The 23,793-nt window shown below is 40.3% G+C and overlaps 1 protein-coding gene across 2 annotated transcripts in view; it reads left to right on the top strand.

Moving 5' to 3' along the window:
- LOC113064970 (muscarinic acetylcholine receptor M2-like) overlaps positions 1-22,754 on the top strand; it is a 59,013-nt gene extending 36,259 nt beyond the window's left edge. For both annotated transcript variants that reach the window (XM_026236011.1, XM_026236021.1), the window contains exon 2: positions 20,717-22,754. In XM_026236011.1, the coding sequence (XP_026091796.1) occupies positions 20,778-22,262 (1,485 nt within the window). In that variant the 5' untranslated portion in view covers positions 20,717-20,777 and the 3' untranslated portion in view covers positions 22,263-22,754. The remainder of the gene's footprint in view (positions 1-20,716) is intronic.
- The last annotated feature ends 1,039 nt before the right edge of the window (positions 22,755-23,793 follow it).

Here is a 23,793-nt window from a genome sequence, read left to right on the forward strand (position 1 = left end):
CAGAATTATAACACATAATTCTGTAGCTCTCTTGTTCGTTATTTTATTCTCTTCTGTCTTTGTAATCAAGCCACGTTGTGATTCACAGCCAGGTTTCTCTCTCAGTTGCTGCACACATCTGAAGTCGCTCCATCGCAGGCAGAAATGAATATACGAGCAGAAGGCAGACTCAAAACTGTGAGGAGAAAAAGCTAGAAACCTCTTGAATCAGAGCTAAATGAACGGGCAGCGATTCAGCTGGAGTCAACTGGCATGTCCATTGATTTTCAGTATGGAACTGAAGCTGTGAGAAATCCTGTGTTGAAATATGTCGCGCTGATTTCATGAGACAACGTCCTAATATAGTACAGAGATCTGAAATGCACAGTGGCACCAAAGCAGAATTTAGCAGAGATAGAGACTGTGCATTATTATTGGGATCATGACCTATTTGTCTCATGAAATCAACTTAAAGTCAGAAATAGCATCAGAGTTTTACACTCCATAAAAAGTTTTGCTAAAAAGCAAGTCACATCATTTTTGTAACTTTGGAATCATGTCATCTAGAGTTATTGAGTTTTGGATCTTTAGGGTATTAACAGGTCAACTATCCTCAGTATCGTATAAAAATGACATCAACATCAAAAATATAAACCCATTTGGAGCACTACAGTACCTAACCTTCAGCTCAGACTTGGCATTTCTGTAAAGTCTGTGTTTGGGTCGCATATGTGTGCATTCCCATTCACAAACACACACACACACACACACACGCTTGGCTGCGGAGAGCACGTTAGCAGAGCGTATCTATCACAGCTTGCCACTCACCTGCATTAATCTTTCACACACACCTTTCTCGTTGAGTTGCAGTAATTACAACATGCATTCGGTGCGGCTGATTGTGAGACGCGGCTAATCGCATTAGCTAATCCTGCAGCCACAGAATGCAGAAGCTGAGCGCGTGAGACCTCTTCATTTCCCCCGCGCTGAGCTCCAAACACCTCTGACTGCCCCTCACTGCGGATGAGTACTGCACGTCTTGAGAGGATCAACTCCAACCCTCAAGACGTTAAATATGAGAGAATGACAGATAGATAAAATGATAGATGGATAGATAGATAGGACGTCTCCATGTGACCTCTCTCGTATCAGGTCCATAATCCAGATTCTTACCCCCAAACCGGCTCCATGTCTGCTAACTCAAATGTCACCTAGCACCTTGGGTTACTTTTAGCAAAGACATTCGTTTCAGAGCATATGTACAGAGGACCTACCTCTACCATCCCCAATTTCAGATCCAAGATCCAGGAGTCTGCCAGACACTGCAGAGTTTTAGAGAACCTGCTTCCTCCAGATGGAGCTGGACTCTTTAAATATCAAAAACTTGTGGACCATTTAAAGTTAGTGTGGAGATACAGCTGCATTCCAGACGTTTGGTCTTCGGGAACAGTCATTGGTGGGTCGGCTTAAAACCGAAAGACCTGAAGGTGACACTGAATTGAATTTTGGGTCACAGAGAAGCAAGCTTCATTCTGACCAATCTTCGGAGTTCCTCCGTCATGCGTTACGTAATCATGTAACTGCACCTACTTTACATGACATTTCAAACTAGCTCCGCTATGAAGCCTGGTATCATTCATTTGATGGAGAGATCGCCTCAAATAGTGTACACAGTAACATATAACTTCCCTGTCAACTCTGGAAATTCTGTTCATTCTGCAATGTTAAACCAAGAAAAGATCTGACAGATGACCACACCAAACTACAGAAGTCTGCATTTTGTGATGCATCACGCCTGATGTCTGGAGCAATAACACCTGCCAGAAAAATAAATAATTAGATAAACTTCGTTGCCTTGCCAGGAACTTGCGCATGCCAATGGAGGAAAATCCACTTCTGGCTCCTTTCCTGAAGCGGAGGATTATCACCAAGCTGAGATCCTTATGATTAAGTGAGTTTAGCATGAGTCCTTCACCAATAACTGGGAAACCTGTGCCCTCAGATAGTGGCCTTCTTACCTTTGCTACTGAAATTGACAGATCTAGTGGTTTAATCAGGATTAGGGATCAATTAAGAAAAACCGAGGTCATTAGTGTGTGTGTGGAGTGAGCAATATGGAAAAATAAGTGTGTATGTGTTTGTGATGGATGCATTAGGTTTAAATGCTCACGGTCTCTTCACATAACACCAATCAAATCTTAGGAGGTGAAAGAGGTGCAAACACGTTACATGCACACACAAAATCAAAGAACATGAATTTATGAGCACTTCTATATTACGATCATATCAAACCGTGATATTTTCCATCATCACATGGCTCGTGCAGTTGAAACGTGCTGATTACAGTATTTGAATAATCTCTCATTTAGATCATGACCATTTTTAACATCTACGCTTGAAGCTGCTTTATATGTTCAGGGTCATTTGAAATCCTTCAAAACATTTTACATTTTCGCCTTTCAGCACAATGTACAGGACGAACTTTACATGCATCTGCACAATAAAACAGAGCAAATAAGAGCCGCAGATGGTTCAGATGAAGACTGGCATTACGCGGTGCTGTGAATAGGCAGATTCTTCCTGGATAAAGGGCCGACTCATAACAGGGACATTGAAAGGGCATACAAACAGCTTATTCCCCAAAATGACTCAATCAGTGGGAAATGGGATTTGAAATGGGATTCGAGAACTGAGATCTGGGGAATAATGTGGGATTATCCTTGGACATGTAATCACAGTCACCGATGCAGGCTGGGTTCGTGATATTCACATCCACAGGAATTAAAGGGATAGTTCATCCAAAATGAAAATTCTGTCATGATTTACCGAGCCTCATGTCGATTTAAACCCTTTATGACTGCAAAACACAGAAATGGTGTGGAATAACAGTGGAATGCTATAAAAATGCAATATGCATAGTACAAAATACTAAGAAAACAAAGACATGATGCACTGGCCAATTATTCAACAGTCATCTTAAAATATACGGTGGATTTGCTACAAAAGTGTTGCTTTAGAAGGGATGCATTGAGAAATATTTTAATGCATGAATTGAGAAATATATTAAGTTTCATAAAGTGACATAAGACAGCAATCCTATGTCTCATGCTAGTATGTTTAAGAGCTCTAGGGCTATTTACACGTTTAAAGGCAAATACATAAATAAACTGATTTCGTCATTTTTAGCTATACCATATTCTGAGTTTTGAACACATGCGGTTGAAGAAATGACAGAGTTGTCATTTTTTGGGCAAACTAACCTTTTTATAATTTATAGAAACCTCTCATAAATACAGCTGTCATGCCTCCAGCAGCTCGGCTTCTTTAAAACAGCTTATTTTCCACGCTTCACACCTCTGGCTTTCCAAAAATTACAGAGGAGACAGCAACTGGAGACGCTGAACAGCATCACCAGCCCTCTTCTTCTTCCTCCTCCGTCTTTGATTTCCCTCCGATTTGCACGTCACAGAGAGAGAGAGAAGAGGAGAGAGGTTTGAAAGCACTCTGCTAAAAGTGTGCAGTGACCCAGTGCAAACCCTGGAGCTGCTCATCACACACACACACACACACACACACACGCAAACCTCAGCCTGCAGCTGCCCACCAGCCCTGAGCCATCATTACTGCTGTGGTGACCATAATATGACTAGAAGTATGTATGTGAGACAGTGCTAGCTTTACTGAGAAGACAACACATACAGTTGCTCTCTTCCAAAACCAAGTGTGCTGCCTTGTTGTCTACTGTCTACAAAGGCAGCAAGGTTGCTCACCATTGGCAATGTGATTTGGGAATACCTGTCGATTTAAATATCATGTAAATGAGCAACAAGGAATAAAAGTGACTGTTTGTACTCCTTAACCAATTTAAATGTATTCAGTATTGCACAAAAGCTCACCACTTGCCCTCAGTCACAGTCTGGCATTTCACAAGGACTCTCGTTGTCTCACTATCCTTTGACTCCAGTGTCTTTCTGGTTGCAATTAGTACCTTTTTATCCAGCGATTCTACGGCTATCCCAGTGTCTTACAGAATTACCTGTTTCTCTAGTGTATTACCTGTTCTCTTTTGATTATCTTGTATGTAAATACTCCTTACCATTGTATTTATTAGTGGCGTTCGCCCATTTAAGGTGCGAATGCTCTGCATATCCAGGTCATCTGATAGAATAAGTTCATGGGATAATTAACATAAACATGATTATAAATTGACCCCTTGGGGTGTCCCAGACTAAGGATTTCCATAGCCGAATCTGAGTTTTCGAATCTTGCCGATATTCAACTAATAGTCGAATCATATTTTTGGGGGCGGGGCAAAATACATTAACAAGAGTCAGGTCAGACATTCGAAATACATAATTATTGATGTTAACACACAGGGAAAATGTGTAATGAACACCTTGCAGATATAAATGGGGTAAATAATGTTTTATGCTTTGATTAACAGATAGCTAACACTTAACATCGGCGAAATCGTAACAATTTTATTTAATTTTAATTTTAGTTATAACAGTGCTCTCATTATAACGTTAGCCTAAAACATTAGCAGTTAATGTTCTGCATTTCTGTTTTGAGATGCGCGCTGAAGTTGACCAGAAGAGAAGAGTCCCAGGCATAGTTATTAATATTCTGCATTATAGTTTGTGTATCGCGCTGTGTGCTGAAGAGACATCACCGTAGTACTACAATAAAGTGCTTGACTCAAAACCAAATGCATCTTATATCAGGTAAATAATATATCCATGATATATATGTCAGATTGGTAGTCGAATCTCCTCGAATCAAAGCATCGATTCATTGACTATTCGGGGTCACCCCTAATATATATGTTAGATCATGTGACAACAATACAGCAGGTTACAGACTGAAACATTTGTCATATAATACAGCCTAGTGTTTCACAAACTATTGAAAAATGGATGGCTGCATACAGTAAAACTGCACGATATGGAGTAGGTGGCATGCTAGTATTAGCGTTAGCATAAACACAAACACATTGAGTATGTTAAGACTGGCATACTACCACACAATATATCCCGAATACAGGGTGTATGCGCACTTTCTGCATGGAATAGCCAGATGGTCTAATTCATTTGCCAAAAAAACTTCCAAAGCAGACTGCATAAAACACGGAGGATCATTTTTTTTTAATTAGATCAAACTATTTTTTTCCGTTTTCATTATTGAATAAAAGTAGATTTATGATCAATATATACACTATGCGAATTGCAATAAATTCCGTGATTCTCCATGGAGTCACATATGCAACACTGCCTTAGACTTCAGCTAAAAAAATATAATTATTATGTCAGTTGTGCACTTTATAATGCTCCCTACATAGGCAGCTCACTAGAGACAGCGAGTGACTAGTGCAGATATGTTAATGGCCGTGAAGGTCTGCACCTCTAGTAAGTGAGGTCTGTTCCTGGAGACCTGGTACATTAAAGCAGACTCTGTTCCAGCCTACAGCCATAACCCACCGTCCACTAATATATATGATAATCACAGCAGTGAAGGCTAATATAATTTTCTCTCCCACAAGAGATTTCCTGTCTCGCTTGGCTAGCGTTCCTGCTGTCAGAGTGAACGCACGCCTCCTGAGGGTCCCGCTATACGCAATTTACACTAACAGCTTTATACAAATCATTCACACTCAGTCCCTCCCTGAGTGCACTTCATATGTACGTTACCACATGGGCTGTGTTCTCAATGCATGCTAGCTGGCATGTGCAGTATGCATACTGTGCACACCATCTAAATTTACTCGAGACTGCATGCAACATTCCCCAAAATTTGCAGTGCAGCACTTGTATGCCACGTTACAATGCACTCACAATATCAACTGCAATTGTTGCACTAGCATAGTGCACACTTCAGATAAACGTAGTATGTTGATGCACCAGTATTAGAGACAGACAGGTCTCAGCTCCGCAGGCGGTCGGGTGCTACACAAACAAACAAATCAAATGCCGAAAAGCAAACAAACACCACGAGAAAGCCCTTAAAGCACCATTAATAGCTCATTACGCTGCTCAAATGAAACCCCACTCACGCTATCAGCCTCTCCGAGCATTTGAGCTTTTATGAAGCGTGCTGCCTGACTACTTATTCACTGCCGCTTTAGTCAGAGAATTTGATTTTGCAAATAAAAACCTTGCTTCAGTACAGCCGCGCTGACTAAAGCAGTTTCCCGCAGGACGGTTTGTGGCACGCAGACAATATCCACCGATCTCTTATGTCTTTATTCTGTCCAGACATCTATGGTCATTGGAGTGGAAATCAGCATATGACTAATACATTTATAAAAGATAAAAGTCAGGACTGTATTGACTCAAAACACAGTCACTAAACAAGTAAACCAATATAAAGTCATTACATGAAACAAAATAAATATTAAGTGAATAAAATAAAATTTCAGCCAGTTGCAAAGGCAACATTTCTCATTTTTATAAATCTTAACTTGACGTACTAAAAGAACTTAAACTGAAATGTATAAATATTATTTCAAAATATTAATAAAAATGATAATGTTGTCTAGATTACATTAAAATAAGACTGGCTCGTTTTACTTGTAATGTGACAAATTGGTAGGATTAGGATAAGACAGAGTAAGTTTGGTTAAAGATTATGAGGCCCTTTGGATGATGAGCATGAATATTGCACAATAAGGAGAGTATATTGAGACAGTAAAGAGTGAATTCTGACTTCCCGTGGGCTTGAACACCATGCTTAAACAACGCCTGATTCCCAGAAGCCCTAGAGTCTTGTTGTCCTGGTTTATTTGCATGGTTCCTAATGAGGATGTATTAGTGGGCTTATTTTGGCAGCAGCTTTGAGAAATGACTTTATTTGCTGGACAGCTGCCAGTCCCCTACTCAAACATTAGCGCTCGCTTTCTGTCTCTGCCTCAGTCACATCTCAGGGATACTAAAATCACTGCACGCTAATACTGACATTAGAAAACCAGCATGCTAGCTGTGTAATGCATCATCACTGTCAGCAGCTGACATAAAAGCCAAACTTTTAAAGGCTCTGTTACATTGTGTCCTAACCAGGTGTGACGATAAAGGAACAAACGTGACAAATCTGATCTCTTCCACATTAACCTGTTCAGTACAGGGCATTTTGGTGACTAAATCAGCCCACTGTGAATTCTCTCTGGCTTAAAATCATTCTTAAATCAATGAGATTCACTTGCCTATTTAAAACTATAGCTGACGCGATGCTATGGTGTTTTGGATGGTTTCCAGGGTGTTGCTACACAGTTGCAAAAGTGTTAGGAGTAGTTGTTACTTTGTTTCAATGTTTTGGATGGTTTCCAGGGTGTTGCTACACAGTTGCAAAAGTGTTAGGAGTAGTTGTTACTTTGTTTCAATGTTTTGGATGGTTGCCAGGGTGTTGCTACACAGTTGCAAAAGTGTTCTGAGTAGTTGTTACTTTGTTTCAATGTTTTGGATGGTTTCCAGGGTGTTGCTACACAGTTGCAGAAGTGTTCCGAGTAGTTGTTACTTTGTTTCAATGTTTTGGATGGTTTCCAGGGTGTTGCTACACAGTTGCAAAAGTGTTCCGAGTAGTTGTTACTTTGTTTCAATGTTTTGGATGGTTTCCAGGGTGTTGCTACACAGTTGCAAAAGTGTTAGGAGTAGTTGTTACTTTGTTTCAATGTTTTGGATGGTTTCCAGGGTGTTGCTACACAGTTGCAAAAGTGTTAGGAGTAGTTGTTACTTTGTTTCAATGTTTTGGATGGTTTCCAGGGTGTTGCTACACAGTTGCAAAAGTGTTAGGAGTAGTTGTTACTTTGTTTCAATGTTTTGGATGGTTTCCAGGGTGTTGCTACACAGTTGCAAAAGTGTTAGGAGTAGTTGTTACTTTGTTTCAATGTTTTGGATGGTTGCCAGGGTGTTGCTACACAGTTGCAAAAGTGTTCCGAGTAGTTGTTACTTTGTTTCAATGTTTTGGATGGTTGCCAGGGTGTTGCTACACAGTTGCAGAAGTGTTCCGAGTAGTTGTTACTTTGTTTCAATGTTTTGGATGGTTGCCAGAGTGTTGCTACACAGTTGCAAAAGTGTTCTGAGTAGTTGTTACTTTGTTTCAATGTTTTGGATGGTTTCCAGGGTGTTGCTACACAGTTGCAGAAGTGTTCCGAGTAGTTGTTACTTTGTTTCAATGTTTTGGATGGTTGCCAGGGTGTTGCTACACAGTTGCAAAAGTGTTAGGAGTAGTTGTTACTTTGTTTCAATGTTTTGGATGGTTGCCAGGGTGTTGCTACACAGTTGCAAAAGTGTTCCGAGTAGTTGTTACTTTGTTTCAATGTTTTGGATGGTTGCCAGAGTGTTGCTACACAGTTGCAAAAGTGTTCTGAGTAGTTGTTACTTTGTTTCAATGTTTTGGATGGTTGCCAGGGTGTTGCTACACAGTTGCAAAAGTGTTAGGAGTAGTTGTTACTTTGTTTCAATGTTTTGGATGGTTGCCAGGGTGTTGCTACACAGTTGCAAAAGTGTTCCGAGTAGTTGTTACTTTGTTTCAATGTTTTGGATGGTTGCCAGGGTGTTGCTACACAGTTGCAAAAGTGTTCTGAGTAGTTGTTACTTTGTTTCAATGTAGTTGTTGGAGTGTTTTGGATGGTTTCCAGGGTGTTGCTACACAGTTTGGGTATTCAGGTGAGTGCTTGATGGTTGCTTAACTCAAGTGGGCGATAGTCTGTTTTTTAGATATGGCTCAATGTAATATAGGACATTATTCTTTGCACAGCATTTGATCGACTGATGGTGGTTAACACACATGTCAAATTGACCATGTCTGAGCATCCCCAAGTGTTCCCCAGTACCTCAGATCTCTGATGGATGGTGGAGGAGGGATCCAGACACGCTCCGGGCTGGCTCAAACACACAGCAATATTTTAAAGCCATTACTCCTCCGCGCTTTCGCTGGGAGGAGAGAAAATGAAAACCAATCACCCTTGAGCACATTACAGACTTCAGTCAGCTCAGCCTCTCTTGTGTCCTCTTTATCTAACCAATAAATCTCTCTCGCTGCGGCACAATACTGTCATTCACACACAACACTGTCCTCATGTCAAGAGTTTATACGGAGTAATGTAATACCAAACCTCTCTCGAGACATAAAACGACAGCCAGTGAATTCACCATCACACACAACATCAAAATAAAAGGAATATTCTGGGTTCAAGTAAACAAATCCAATCAACTTTCTTAAAAAAAATGCTCCTGGTGTTATTGTAAACGATTCAAGTGTTTGGATTTTAGACTTCCATTCCTGACTGATAAAATCATGTCCTACATTGTGTTTTACTCATAAATACATTATGGTTTTGAGATATTATTCTCACAGTTTAACGACTATCAATTATGAATCGCTCAGGGCTTGGAAAGCTACAGTTTCTCTTGTAACATGTCACGATTATACATTCAAAACACAGTGATAGTTGCATATCTATTTATCTACGCACTTGCCTGCCAGGGCCTTTATTATAAGTGCATTTGTCAACGTGTTTCCCTGTTGGTTTATACGCACAGCGGGATCATCGTCTACAGCACAAGATGCTGTAAACACATATTCCTTAAACACTAAGAAGAATCGAAGAGGTGAAGGAAACAACAGAGTTCAGTGGCATCACCCGATTTCTGCCAACTGGGACGCTGGAAATTATGTAAATGAGCGGATGTGCAAATGTGAGGTATTTAATATACAGTATGCATAATTGATGAGGGCAGAGGAGGAGAGAGAGGATAATTGAGGCACGGTTTTGTGAATAGCTGAGAACTTCTCTGTTGAACAAAAAGATTTTCAAGTCTGATTTTCATACGCCGTGAATATAGAAAGAGACACACGCGCATTAGAGGGAGACGGAAGGCCGTGCACAGAGCCAAAGCAGGCTATTAATTCATTACGGATGACTCATTACTGACCTGCCCGCTTCCATTTGCGCTCAGCTATGTCAGACACAGGCCTGATGGTAAAGGTTAAGCCACTCGAAATGTGATGTGTCCTGTAAGAGAGTGTTTGAGGAGGATGGGCGAGATGAGCTGGATAAGGTGTCAGGTTAATAGTGGATCAAGTGTGGCGTGTTATGACTGGCGCAGGTCATGCATACGATCATCATCTCAAAACTCCAGTCCAGGGATTAAGTGTCATCGCACCGGGCTCATCCTCGGGTTTTCTGAGGACACTGGTGGTGATCTGTGCTAGATGCATCTTTGAGTTACGACGTGAGCGTCAGAGGAACTTGAATTCTTTCAGCTATTTGGATTACCGACAGTGCATTAGCAACAAAGTTATACAATTGTCTATGAGAAACAGGTTAGCATAGCATGCTAAGATACACATATGATTAATGTTGTGTTGCTATACCACTGAAACTGAGCATTATGATGTTTACGAATTTTCAATGCTTTTGTAAATGCCCCATTGCAATCAAGGGTTTCGCTATTTTAGAGGCATAAACGGAAATACATTTTCATTGATTTCTAACTTGTACTGGGCACAGAATATTCCTTTAAAACAGCTTTCACAAAAAAAAAAAAAAGTTGCAATAAAAAAAAGATGAAATGTCACAAAATGTCACAAAAGTCAAAAACGTCAAAACAATGACAGATCTTTTCTTCCGTTTTGTGATGTGTATATATATGAGTCAAATTATCTGAGAGAGTAGTTGAAGTCCAGAGAGAAGTCTGTCGTTAAAACTGGAAAGCTGTGTGTTGATTAGGAATTATGATATCAAAAGTTTGTTTTATGTTTAATTAAGTATACGCATAGATGATGGATCCGTTCAGATCTAAAGTGACGCATCACATATTTACGCCGTAGAAACACAGAGAAAGAGAATAAGAGGTCAGTGAAAATAATGAAGAGGAGCAACTCCAAAAAGCAAACGCTTTATCTCCTTTCTGCTCTTTCTCTTTTCCCATTTTCTCTATCGCTCCCGATCTTAATGAGTACCAGAGTCGTCCATCGTCGTACAGCGGCACACGGGCCGTACGTCACCACTCCACGAGAGAGACGGGACACAGAAACACAACTCAGCAACAAACACACACTTACTCTCGGCTCTATGCGGCTCTTTCTCAAGGGCACCGTTAGAAGAACTCATTGCATTTCTGTGCTTCTTCTGACTTGATGCTGTGCACCAAAACTGGTGCTTTTGTGCAGCCGTCCGTTCTCGGGGAAGAAAGAAACGCAGCATGAAAACACCCTGAGGAAAGGAAAATCACAAATGAGTTCTTTAACATCTCAGTGTATTCTCCAGGACAGAGATCTGTACTCAAGCGTCCTGTTTCTCAGACGTTGCATAAGAAAAACACCCTCATGCATGTCTTCACAGTTTGAGAAATCGAGACATTGAAATTGTTTCTTCCTCTCTTTAAACGCATGACTCACGTTGGCGTGTGTGTGTGTATGTGCTGTCTAGACGGTAACGTTCTGCGGTGCATCTCAAACGCACAGATTTGTATTTTCGACGTGTTCGGAGTCGGCTCGCAACAGATCACCTCTGACCTTCTCAAACACAGAAGACTAATGTTTATCATCGCTGTCTGACAGCAGCAGACACAACATACGTTATAGTCCGAGCAATAGTTAAAGCTTCAACGTGTTTATAGTCAAGTCAGATGTATTTGTACAGCGCTCTTCACAATACACATCATGTCAAAGCAGCTTCTCATTCTGTTATGTCTATAATGCCTTAGTGATTTAACAAAGAGCGAGAGCTGGGTGATATATAACGATGATACAAGCAATCATCCAGATTTATTTCAAAGTATATATTAAACTGTCTAGACCATATATCAGTGCTGCAAGTAACTCGTGCACATCTGAGATTTTAGGGATTTAAATATTGGTTGTTTCGCTCTATTAAGAGATTTACACCTATGTCAAGTTTTAGTCAAGAAAGTATGTTTCTGGCCTAACAAACCACTCAAACACTGAATACAGTAATAGGTGTGTTAATTAACAATGTCGATGTGTTCGTAGAAGTAGCTAATGAGTTGGTAAAGTTATAGGTGGTGGGTGTAATATATATTAATGGAGTAGAACAAGAAAAACAGGGCTATTTAAGCAGATTGTTTCCCATTTCAGATTGGACTCTCTATCACAGATTGTGGGCAGTTGGAGAGACGATTAGACCCTGTGGACACACACACACACACACACACACACACACAATCCGGTCTGTGGACCTCATTGCCATGCATTATGTGGAGGCAGACTGCAGCGGAGGCGAAACCCACTACTAACCAGCATGCTGTCAGGATGTAATCGCTCAAACTAGAGCATTACCCCTCGAGACAAACAGACTGATACACCCTACACACTCCTGATGTGATGTGCTTTTATACATGTCGCAGTGCTGAGATTATGGCAACAGGCCAGATATACATGATCAAATGAGTTACTCACCTTCTTCACGCTGAAATGCATCGTATCCAGGCCATTATCTAGGAGGATGCTGGGGAAATGGCAGCTAACCTCATCAAATGACCTATCAAAAGCGTGTAACCATATAGAGAGGGTGGGAAATGGGTATGAAAAACTATATTGGCTCAAAAAAAAAAAAAAAACATTTTAAGTGGACCTCGAGGGAAAAATTAAATAGAGTGCAACATTCGGGGCAGGAAGTAAAAACATTTCCTCCACAGGGAAATTGATTTAAGACTATAAACCTTTATAGACAGACCTGCTGTGAGTTGGTAATCGGTGGTATATGTTTGTCTGAGAGACATCTGCATTATTTTCATTATGTTTACCAGAGGCATCTGTGGTGAAAAACTACATTACCCATAATGCTCTCTAGAAAATTCCACCAATTAGAGTCGCAGATCTATCTATTTACAATTTTCCATTTACAGTCTTCTATTAAGCACAGTAAATGACATAATCGAGGATAGATATAATTTACGATTTTAAATGAATAGCTTTATATTTCTCCATCGACTGATTGTCCTACCACACAATGCATCATGGGATTGTAGTTTTCGTCCCTTATTAAAGTCATTAAGTTCACAGTCTTGTACCTTTGCCTTTTTGTTCAAGTTTAAAACACTATTTTCCTTTAAATTAAAATTTGCAATTTTATAATTAACCTCATAGCCGGTTGGTTTGATTTATACCGTGTACCCTTTTTTTTATCCCTATGGGGAAAATGAACGGAAAATATACACCCAGAACCAACACCATTAAGAATATATACGAGCACTAATGCACTCAAAATCAAAACATGCACAACTTTAAATCAGGACTGACTAACAGCTAAAAGGATTTTGTCTAATGAAAGAAGCTGTAACAAAAAGCATATGTGCACGTGTGCTAATATTGCATCAGATGTCCTGAGCCGATATCCAGACCGCCAGATGTTTCCGTGTGTCCGTAATGGGTTGTTTCAGGGGCAGTGCCAGCGTCCACAGAGCCCCGCTGAGCACCATCTCCATCTGCTAACACTCACAGCTGAGCCCACACACCACAAACCACACAAACCAGTACTGACTTCACCTGTCCTAGAGACCACAACACACACATGCACAGATTGCACACACAACATACGGAGCAAAACTCAATCTAAACATATTTATCTACACACTTTCCCAGATGCTCTGATGGTCAAACTTGATGGCTTCAGGTGTCAGAACGAGACGTTTGAGAGCTGTTCACTCCAGTAAACTCCTTCCAGGATGATTCAGAGACGTTAAGTGTGTTTGTCAGTGTGCTGTCATACACTAAAAGTCCAGAGTGACAGCAGCAGATGGAAGACGTCGCAAACACTACTGCTGCCTGTCAAACGCAATCAGGCATCAGTATCAGGCCATCGCTGACTATAAACACTCGCATATTCACTTAATATTACCGAATGCTTCTAACAAGCTCGTGTGGAATCTGTTGTAAGTCTGTTTTCAGCCTCTCCTCAGTTTGTCATTAATCTTTCAGCCTGACCTACACACCTGCTACACACACACCTGCTGTGAGCTCACTCGGATATAACCGTGTGCATCTGTGTCAGATATCTGTAACAGGCTGGAAACCTCACTCACACACCTAGAGAAGAGAAAAACCACAATAGACCACATTCATATTTCCTAGACAGCATATGCGCATATCATTTTATAAACTTACTGTATACCTATGCACAGCTGTTTTCAACATTGATAATAATCAGAAATGTTTCTTAAGCAGCACATTAGAATGATTTCTGCAGACACTGAAGACTGGTGTTATGATGCTGAAAATGCATTTACATTTTACAATAAATAAATAAATAAATTACAGCCTGTAAGTACGTTTTTATATTTAAAAAATTTGCCATTGATGATTCACACACAAGTTTTGAGCAGTGTAGAGTAGCTCTTGTTGCTTGTCGTTTCTCCAATCACAAGTGCAGATACAGTTTTATTTACCCGGTGTGATGCAACGCATAAAAAGCCAGAATAAGTCATAATAATCTGTAATAATGTCCTCAATGGATGCAACACATGTCTTGTTTGTAATGGGTTTTATTGGTTTTGTCTCGTCGTGCCGGGACACACAGCATCACAGTATGTTAAGAGGCGTAACATTTCCATCACATGCTTAGAGGCTTTCAGCCAATCAGAACGCACTAGATAGCTGGCCAATCAGAGCACACCTGGTTTTTCAGACCGATGAGCTTTGTAAAAAACGACGCGTTTCAGAAATAATGTGTTTTTTTAACCTTAGTGAACCATAAACACACTGCATGTGCACCAAATGCACAAAATATTTATTAGCAACATCCTATGACCCATTTAAACACACTTTATGTCTCTTGATCATTAAAATGTGAACCAAAAACACCCCGTCTCTCTCTCTGTCCACACCGCCGTCAGCTGCACAGGAAAGACAATCTCTGCACCAGAAGAACTACATCATTAAAATCGCATTGAGGAGCCATTCATCCATTTAGACTGAAATCTCATGCCACTATCTAATCAGAGAGCGCTGCAGGACCGCCGCAGTCAATACAGCAGAGACAAGACACTGGTCCTGAACTCACTGATGCTGTGTGTGTCAGTCAACATCACAGTACATTACTGGATGCTAATAGTTCGATTACACTGACCATAACAACATAATCCAGACCGGAGCCACAGGGGGGTCCAGCTAGAGACCCGGGACGAAAACAGATTCAGCAAAGCAAGCATTATATAAAACACAAACTATATTTTCATTCATCCCGAACTGAGATGCATATGAACATGCTTGCTGTAAATGAACGACTGGACTAATGTTGCAGATAAAACAGATGAAAAATAATCACATAAACTCAGTCAAATCAGAGACTTGCAATGGATTTATGAGATATAAATGCACAATTGTGCATTATAAATAGAAATGCACTGGCATTTCTGAATATATAAACTGGCAATTGTGACAAAAGTGAAAATTGTGAGAATGTATTTTTTTTTATTTAAGTGCAAAAACAAGTAGAATTGTGATATGTGCACAAGAAAAATGCAATTTCTTTGTATTTTTTTTAAAAATGTATTACCGATTTCTGAGTTAATGTGTTTTGTTGTTGTTGTGATTAAGACTCGATGAACATACTCTGATTGAACGTTTGCTAAGTGTTATTAAAAAAGGCTCATAACAATTATATGATTGGCTCAGACTCATGAGCAAATGAGTGATTTATGTTTTTCTTTTGTTGTTTTTTTGTGGCTACCGTCCAGAGAGCATTATTCCAGGCAAACACTGGAGCTGATCTATTATACAGGTCAAGATGGCCGTTGTGCTTTGACTGTTAATGTAAATATATGCATCTGTGGTCAGACGCTGAGATTTATCATCTGCACTGCGGACACAACCCTCTCTCCGAATGGGAGAGGAAAACAGTAAGCAAAGCACAGAAAGGGGGAAAGAGAAAAGGGGGAAAAGTTGGAGATCAGTCCTTGGTGCGTCCCGTAGGGCAAAGGCAATTTTCAGCTCTACTGAGCCAATTCCACACCGACTGAAGTCCGAAAGGCTGACAAAACTTATTCATAATGCCAAACTTCTCCATTCTGTCATTCAACACAAGGCTCCGGCCGGCTCAAATTTGGACCAGAGATCAGAGGAGTCCATTAGTAAGCAGCGGTGGGATATCAATGTGGTCTCGGGAAGAATAATTCAGACTGGAAATGAGGGCAGTTTGTCATTACAAACAAACAGCCGGCTTCTGAAGAACCGAATATATGGACGCTTAATGACTCAAATGCATTCCATTACACCTGATTAGTCAAGCAGGTCCGAGCTTTTATGTCTCCAAAAGCAGGATATCACACAAACCACCAATGAAATGACCCCTGAAAACACAGCCTGAAGAGGGGAGAGCGCAAAAGTAGATAAAAACCAGAAGAAAGGACGCCTGAATAAATACAAAAGTTCTCTTCCAAAACATGCTGGTTTCTTCATTGAAGAAAAAAATAGGTGCAGGATTTATATTGAACTATTTTCACTCTGTATTTAGTTATTTTACTTACATTTGACACTATATTTGCATCAAAGGGTATATTCATGGCAAAATCAATTATTATATGATAACAACACTTAAATGTGTTTTATACAATAATTTAACAATTACGAAACAAATACAAATCTAAAAATATTCGAATAAAATAATAATAAAAACGATTATAATTACATATAATCTTAAAATTTTATATTTACTAAAAAAAACAAAAACAAAGAAATTTTATATTAAAAAAAAGTCCTTTAATGTTCTTTCTCTGTGTAAAAAATAAATAAATAATAAAAATAAAAAATTCACTCAGAACTTGATAGCAAATTCCACAAATAATTATGAATGGCAAAAAACACACTGAATAAAAGAATGTTAGCAAAAAGACTGAAATAATATTTTTATGTAAGACAATTTCCAATAATGTTTTAGTTGTACCTAAACAAAAAGCAACAATATTTGTTTACAGTGTAGATGTAAAAGATACCTGTGTCCTTCACGGACAGAACGTGTTTTATATATATACAAACATATATATAAATTTAAATGTAAATATATTAATTTATATTTTAATGACAGCATCAACTGCATCATTTGCTCCAACCAAGCACAGCATCTTGTGTTTTCGTTGTTAATCAATAAGCTGGAGTCAGCTGAGAGTCTATTGACTTGCGTGCGTCACGTTAAGGAGTTATTTATATGATGCACACAGTTGCTGCCTACAGGATGCCCAGCATCCCTAATCTACGGTTTTAATTAAGATGCACTAGAAGGCAGCTGACTATATAGACAGCAAGGCTTTGGAACGAAGCCACTGTGTACACACAACTGAGCTCGTCTGAATGCATCGCCTGTAGCGGACGCTGATGTGATGTGTTGTGTTGCAGTTATTGACTCCTCCCCGCAGACACAGCGGGCTCCGTCTCTATTGTTGCTGTTAGCTTCTCCTAAAAACACAGATTGCTGGACATGAGCGTTTTATAGGGATTAGTTTGGCTTAGTGCTGTGGCTAACGCCATGATTAGGGCTTTCTGGCACTGGAGATAAGTGAATTCTCTCTGGTTATTCAGGGGAAAAGCAGCAAATAAGGCAGCGTTTTAATGGAGAAAAACAGAGCGAACTGTCGCTCCGTAAGACTGATAACCTCTTCCCTCTAATCACCATTACCGGACATCTATTCACATTCACACAGAGAGAGAGAGAGAGAGACAAGCATTAGGTTAATTTTGCCCCCAGGCGCTCATATGGGAACCGTTCCTTTGCTCTAATCCTGATTTTTAATACAAAGAGGAAAGGCACGACTGAGCCACAAGCGGGAGATTAAGCTGACAGTCCCAATTTGTCGTTTTTCCTTATTTCTCCAGTCCAAAGGATCAAACAGCTGTAAGGTTACAGAACCGGCTCTGAATTCATACAACCTGTTGTGTGCAGTCATCCATGATTCACAAATGTCAGCGGTTACTATTTTTAGGACCATTATGATTTTTCGCCCTCTGACATTATTTTCACAACTACTGAAAAGGCTTTTTTTGTTGTTGCAAGGTTTTATTAAAAAGTAAATGCATGACTTTTACTGCACCTTCTGATCATGCAGATGTTCTTTCACATGTTTCCAGTGCAGTCGTCTAAAGATACATGAGAAGCAAAATGACATGAGATGGGAAGTCTTGTTTTATGAAAAACTGATCAAAATCAAGTTAATTTATGATGAATGACGACTTTTCATGCCTCACTGATTTGTTCTTGTTTTAAGCATTAACTCACTTAATTTTATTTGGTTTCTCAGAAAACATAGGCTACTTATGAGCTTTACTTTGCATCTCAAGTAACTGTATCTTGGTTTAAGGATGTTTGGATATTTGCATTGCAAAACAGAGAAAAAGGAAGATATTTATTTATTTATTTATTGCAGTTAATGCGACATTTAATGACTGTAATGCCAATTTAAGAACTTTTTTTGGAAGAGCGAATTAAGACTCTTTTAAATTTAAGATTTATTTTTTTTTTTTATAATATTTTGGAAATGTAAGTTAACCTACGTGTTTTCATTAGATTTACAATTACGTTTACATAACTAATTTATTCAGTTCTAGTAGGCTACTGAAATTAACCCAAGAAATAAAAAACGCAGAGCCTAAAAAAAAACATGTGATGAAACATTAAATCTCCAAAGAAGCAAATGAGTCAACTCAAGAACCTTAGACAGCCACAAATGCTTCTTGACATGAAGCAGGGACTGAAGCGAACGCGCGCGCTCACGAGGAGCCAGTGTAATTGAATGCTGGAGATGGATCAGACAGCGCGCGTGCTGTTGACTTTAAAGCAGACGTTGAAAGTCACGAACGCTTTCAAGTTCGAGCAGTGCTTAAAATTTCCCTTTCACTTATTTCATCCGTTTCATTATTTACATTAGATGAAATCATACCCTTCACATTTTAATTGGCGTGATGTTGGAACTGGCACTCTTAACGAGATATTTCGATGTTTTACGAGTGTGTGTGTGATCATGGAAAATGTCCAAAACACTCTGTTCAATGTTAATTTACATGAAGCCAACGATATTGAACTACATTAAAGTACTTAGTTAAACTACCTCGCTGTTCAACTCTGAAATATGACGTCAGTAACCGTTTCTTCACTTCAAACTGTGATGTTGCGGTGAAGTTTTGATGGATTCAGTGTGGAATAAGTTACACAGCTGGAACGTATTAAAACCAAAACACACACTTACGGTAATATTATCTGATGTAAAAAGCTGGAACTTGAAATATGCCGTTTTTCAGCAAAATAACACTTTATAAACCTCCGTGAGGTAAAACTGCTTTCATCTCACGATCTTCCCGCTGATTCTTCTCGCAACCGCCAACTGCCCACGCGCTGCGTTAAGCGCGAAAACATAATTTCACATAATTTTCACAAATGCAGTTGTATTAAATAGCTCACCTTTTTTGCATTTATACTTTAGAAAGGCGGGGCTTAGCACACCTGTCATTCACCGCGCCTGGCCGGGATCCAAGGGATTAATTGTGTTTGTATGGGTTAATGAGCGTTTGTGACTGATTTCTGAGTACCCGTTTTAATTATAGACACTCCCTTCTTAGCCAAAGTATCATGTTTCATCGCTAATTCGATGTTAAGCCGCTGTTGTGGAGTATGTTGTATCTCACAGTATTAAAGGGATAGTTCACCCAAAAGTCAAAATTATGTCACTAATAACTCAACCTCATGTCGTTCCAAACCAGTAAGACCTCAGTTTATCTTCAGAACACTGTTTAAGATATTTTAGATTTAGTCCGAGAGCTCTAAGTCCCTCCATTGAAACTGTGTGTACGGTTTACTGTCCTTGTCCAGAAAGGTAAGAAAAACATCATCAAAGTAGTCCATGTGACATCAGAGGGTCAGTTAGAATAATTTAAAGCATCGAAAATACATTTTTTGCTCCAAAAATAGCAAAAACTACAACTTTATTCAGCATTGTCTTCTCTTCCGTGTCTGTTGTGAGAGAGAGTTCAAAACAAAACAGTTTATCATATCCTTTATCATATCCATAAAGTCATATCCGGTTTGCGAACGAATAATTTGATGTAACCGGATCTTTTTGTCATGTCATTGATTCTTACAATGACATGTGGCTCTGCAAAGTAATCCTGAGAATGATGTGAGGTTCTCAGTGGACAGATGCTTCTATGTAGACCACTGTCTACAAAGTCTACCTACCTTCCAAGAAGCATGGTTGGATCGGCTACGTACCCTCTTAACCTCTGGCGGATTCGACATTTGGCAGTGGGCCAGTAATGTTGGGGAAGTAGTTAGTCATCTACCTTCAGTGGCCAGGTCCCATAAGCTGGAGTTGTGGCTTTCTCAGAACAAAGCACACCCACAAGAATCAACTTACATGCTTTCAGGAGGTAACCAAGGAGAACACCAACTTGCCTTCCTTCTAGCCCAATCCAGAGTTACTCAAGAAAAAAACATTCAATACCAAGGCTTGGGCTCTGCGCTGCCTTGATAGGTGCCCAGTTGGGAAAGTTGCTTACAACTCAGTTCACTGTATTTAACATTATTAAGCAAGTAATCATGTACTATTATGTTTTGAAACAATCACTTTACCATTGTATTGCCAAACCATTTTTGGAAGGTAAAATTTTGCCTATACATATTACAAATAGTGCATTGTTTGTCTTTTTGGGGTTCTGGTATCTTCAGATCATTGAAAGTTTCAAGACTCAAATCACTCATAATTTGCAACATACTAAATCTTGTGTCTCTCCCACGTAGGTGCCAGAAGTCATACATCCTCCCATAGTGAACTGACCAGCTGTACCTGAGTGTGGACACCATGGATACAATAAACTTCACTTTCTGGAACACCTCTGAGGGCAACGAGACCCTGGAGACGGCGGACGAGAGCCCGTATAAGACAGTGGAGGTGGTGTTCATTGTACTGGTGGCCGGCTCACTAAGCTTGGTGACCGTTATCGGGAACATCTTGGTCATGCTCTCCATCAAGGTTAACAGAAGCCTGCAGACTGTCAACAACTACTTCCTGTTCAGCCTGGCCTGTGCTGACCTCATCATTGGCCTTTGCTCTATGAACCTGTACACAGTCTACATTGTGATTGGATACTGGCCGCTAGGCCCGGTCGTGTGCGACTTGTGGTTGGCGCTGGACTACGTGGTCAGCAACGCCTCCGTAATGAACCTGCTAATCATCAGCTTTGATCGATACTTTTGCGTCACCAAGCCGCTCAGCTACCCAGTGAAGAGGACGACCAAAATGGCCGGGATGATGATTGCGGCGGCTTGGGTTTTGTCCTTCATCCTCTGGGCTCCAGCTATCCTGTTCTGGCAGTTTATCGTTGGCGGGCGCACGGTGCCAGAGAAGGAGTGCTACATTCAGTTCTTCTCCAACGCCGCGGTCACTTTCGGCACGGCTATTGCTGCTTTCTACCTGCCCGTCATTATCATGATGGTGCTGTACTGGCAGATATCCCGCGCAAGCAAGAGCCGTGTCAAGAAGGACAACCGCAAACCGTCAGGTGGCAACCTCGATGTAGCATCATCCAATCAGATCCGCGCAAACACGGCCAACAAACCCACCAACAACAACCTAACAGCTGAAGAAACAGACAGAGGACAGACCCAGCTAACAGATGATGCCACCAACCAACACGATGCCAAACTCCAGAACGGTAAAGCCCCATCCACGGCAAGCGGAGAAGCAGAGGCGGAAGATGGAGGACGAGGAAACTGCGTTCCTGCAGAGGAGAAAGAAAGCTCCAATGACTCCACCTCTGGCAGCGGAGCTGTAACCAATCAAAAGGACGAGGCGGCACCATCCAAAGCCAATGACAACCAGGCTCCCACGAGGCACCGCGCCAAAGCTGGAGGCTCCAAACTGACATGCATCAAGATCATGACCGAATCGCCAAAAGGCGACTGCTGCACACCTTCGAACGCGACGGTGGAGATCGTCCCGGCCACCGAGAGACAGAACCATGTAGCGAGGAAGATCGTGAAGATGACCAAGCAGCCGCCCAAGAAGAAAAAAGCACCATCCTCTCGGGAAAAGAAGGTGACGCGCACCATTATGGCCATCCTGGTGGCCTTCGTGGCTACTTGGACGCCTTACAACGTGATGGTCCTCATCAACACCTTCTGCTCCAGCTGCATTCCCAACACGGTGTGGACCATCGGATACTGGCTCTGCTACATCAACAGCACCATCAACCCCGCTTGCTACGCCCTCTGCAACATCACCTTCAAAAAGACCTTCAAACACCTGCTGCTCTGCCAGTACAAGAACATACGCTCGGCCCGATGAGCAGTAACGTGTGTGCATGCGTTATATTTCACATGTGTGTTCTGGTCACAAAGGTACATGTCTGGATGTGTTTGTATGTGTGGAAAGATAAAGTAAACTGAAGAGTTTATTTGCAAAAACAGATTACTAATTTCCTTAAATCATGTTTCTATTGTGTTATCATGTTCTTATTGTGTTTTAGTGTGTGTATTTTAAGCTATTATTATTTAATCAAAACAACCCAACTGTAATTTGATATCAAATGGAATGCAGAAAAAAAAAGAAAAAAGAAAACATGATTTATTTATGAATTATCTGTTTTTGTAAATGAACTCTTCAGTTACAAATTGAAGATTGACCCATCAACAACCATCATGTACAAAGTTTTAAGAATCCCTCATCCTTGTAGTTTGGCGAATTTGACTCTATTTTAACATATTTCACCATGTTTAAATCACAGATTTCCCCTAAAATAAGTGTGGAAAGTCTGGGCGAGTGTGTGATTGCATTTATTGTTTTTATATATATATATATATATATATATATAAATAGAAAATATGTTGTAGCACTTTACACATGCATAGAGGTGATGCATGTCAAAAAAAGACAAAAAAGTGCAAAAATATTTGATTTATAGACCAAAATTTTAAAAGTACAAAAAAACAACCCCAATACGAGCATATAGATGGTCAGATTGGAGTCTGTACTATTCAATAATACACATATAAGGGGACAACAGGGCTGACTGAAGATCCAAACCAAACAAGTTTGAGCTTCAGTCTAAAATCACACCTGTATATACGTGTATATAATTATGTACTGTATCCGTGTTGTGTGTGTGGTTGCATGCTGGAAGTCTGTAGCAAAAGTCAACATGAAACCTGTTTACTTCTGTAACCCGAGTGAAATTCATCCATATAGTGTGATTTTATTTAGATTGCAAAGACCATTTTAATTCTGTGCACCATTGAATCTTGTAAAATAAGACCAGAAACATGCATTCAGGAAGTAAACAGGCTCATCTTGACTTTAAAGCTTTATTAAACACAAGCACGTTCGATGACAGGACGACAGGTAGCTGGTTGCAGGGCTTGTGTCTGTTTGTCGCATGTGTGTGCTCTCCGAGAGCAATAAGAGGGTTGAAGAGGCTCTCCGGTGTGCCCGTATGTTAAAGTGGATGAGCTTTGAGTGCTCGGGGTCTCCAGGGATGCAAATCTAAACCTTTTAAAGTGAACAGACGCGCAGGATGAAGAGGCTCTCACAGACACGCAGCCATTAACATCCACCTCACCTCTGCTTTGCATTTACACAAAACAGTTCACTCACGCTTGGGTAGAAAAAAAAAAAAGGAAAATACCAGCTACGTGAGCGCTAATTCAGGAGACACTTGAAACCGGCTTGTGAAACTGAAAAATCCTTATTAAAAGGTCAAAACGATTGATTGCTTTCTGCCTGATTGTAAATGACATGAGGACCATGCAGATCCATGCAAAAGTGCTGCCTGAAGACATGCGGTGTCCTGATGACCTGATCTGATCTCTGGGTTCATGAT

Source organism: Carassius auratus, chromosome 4, assembly GCF_003368295.1.
Source record: "Carassius auratus strain Wakin chromosome 4, ASM336829v1, whole genome shotgun sequence".
NCBI lineage: Eukaryota > Metazoa > Chordata > Actinopteri > Cypriniformes > Cyprinidae > Carassius > Carassius auratus.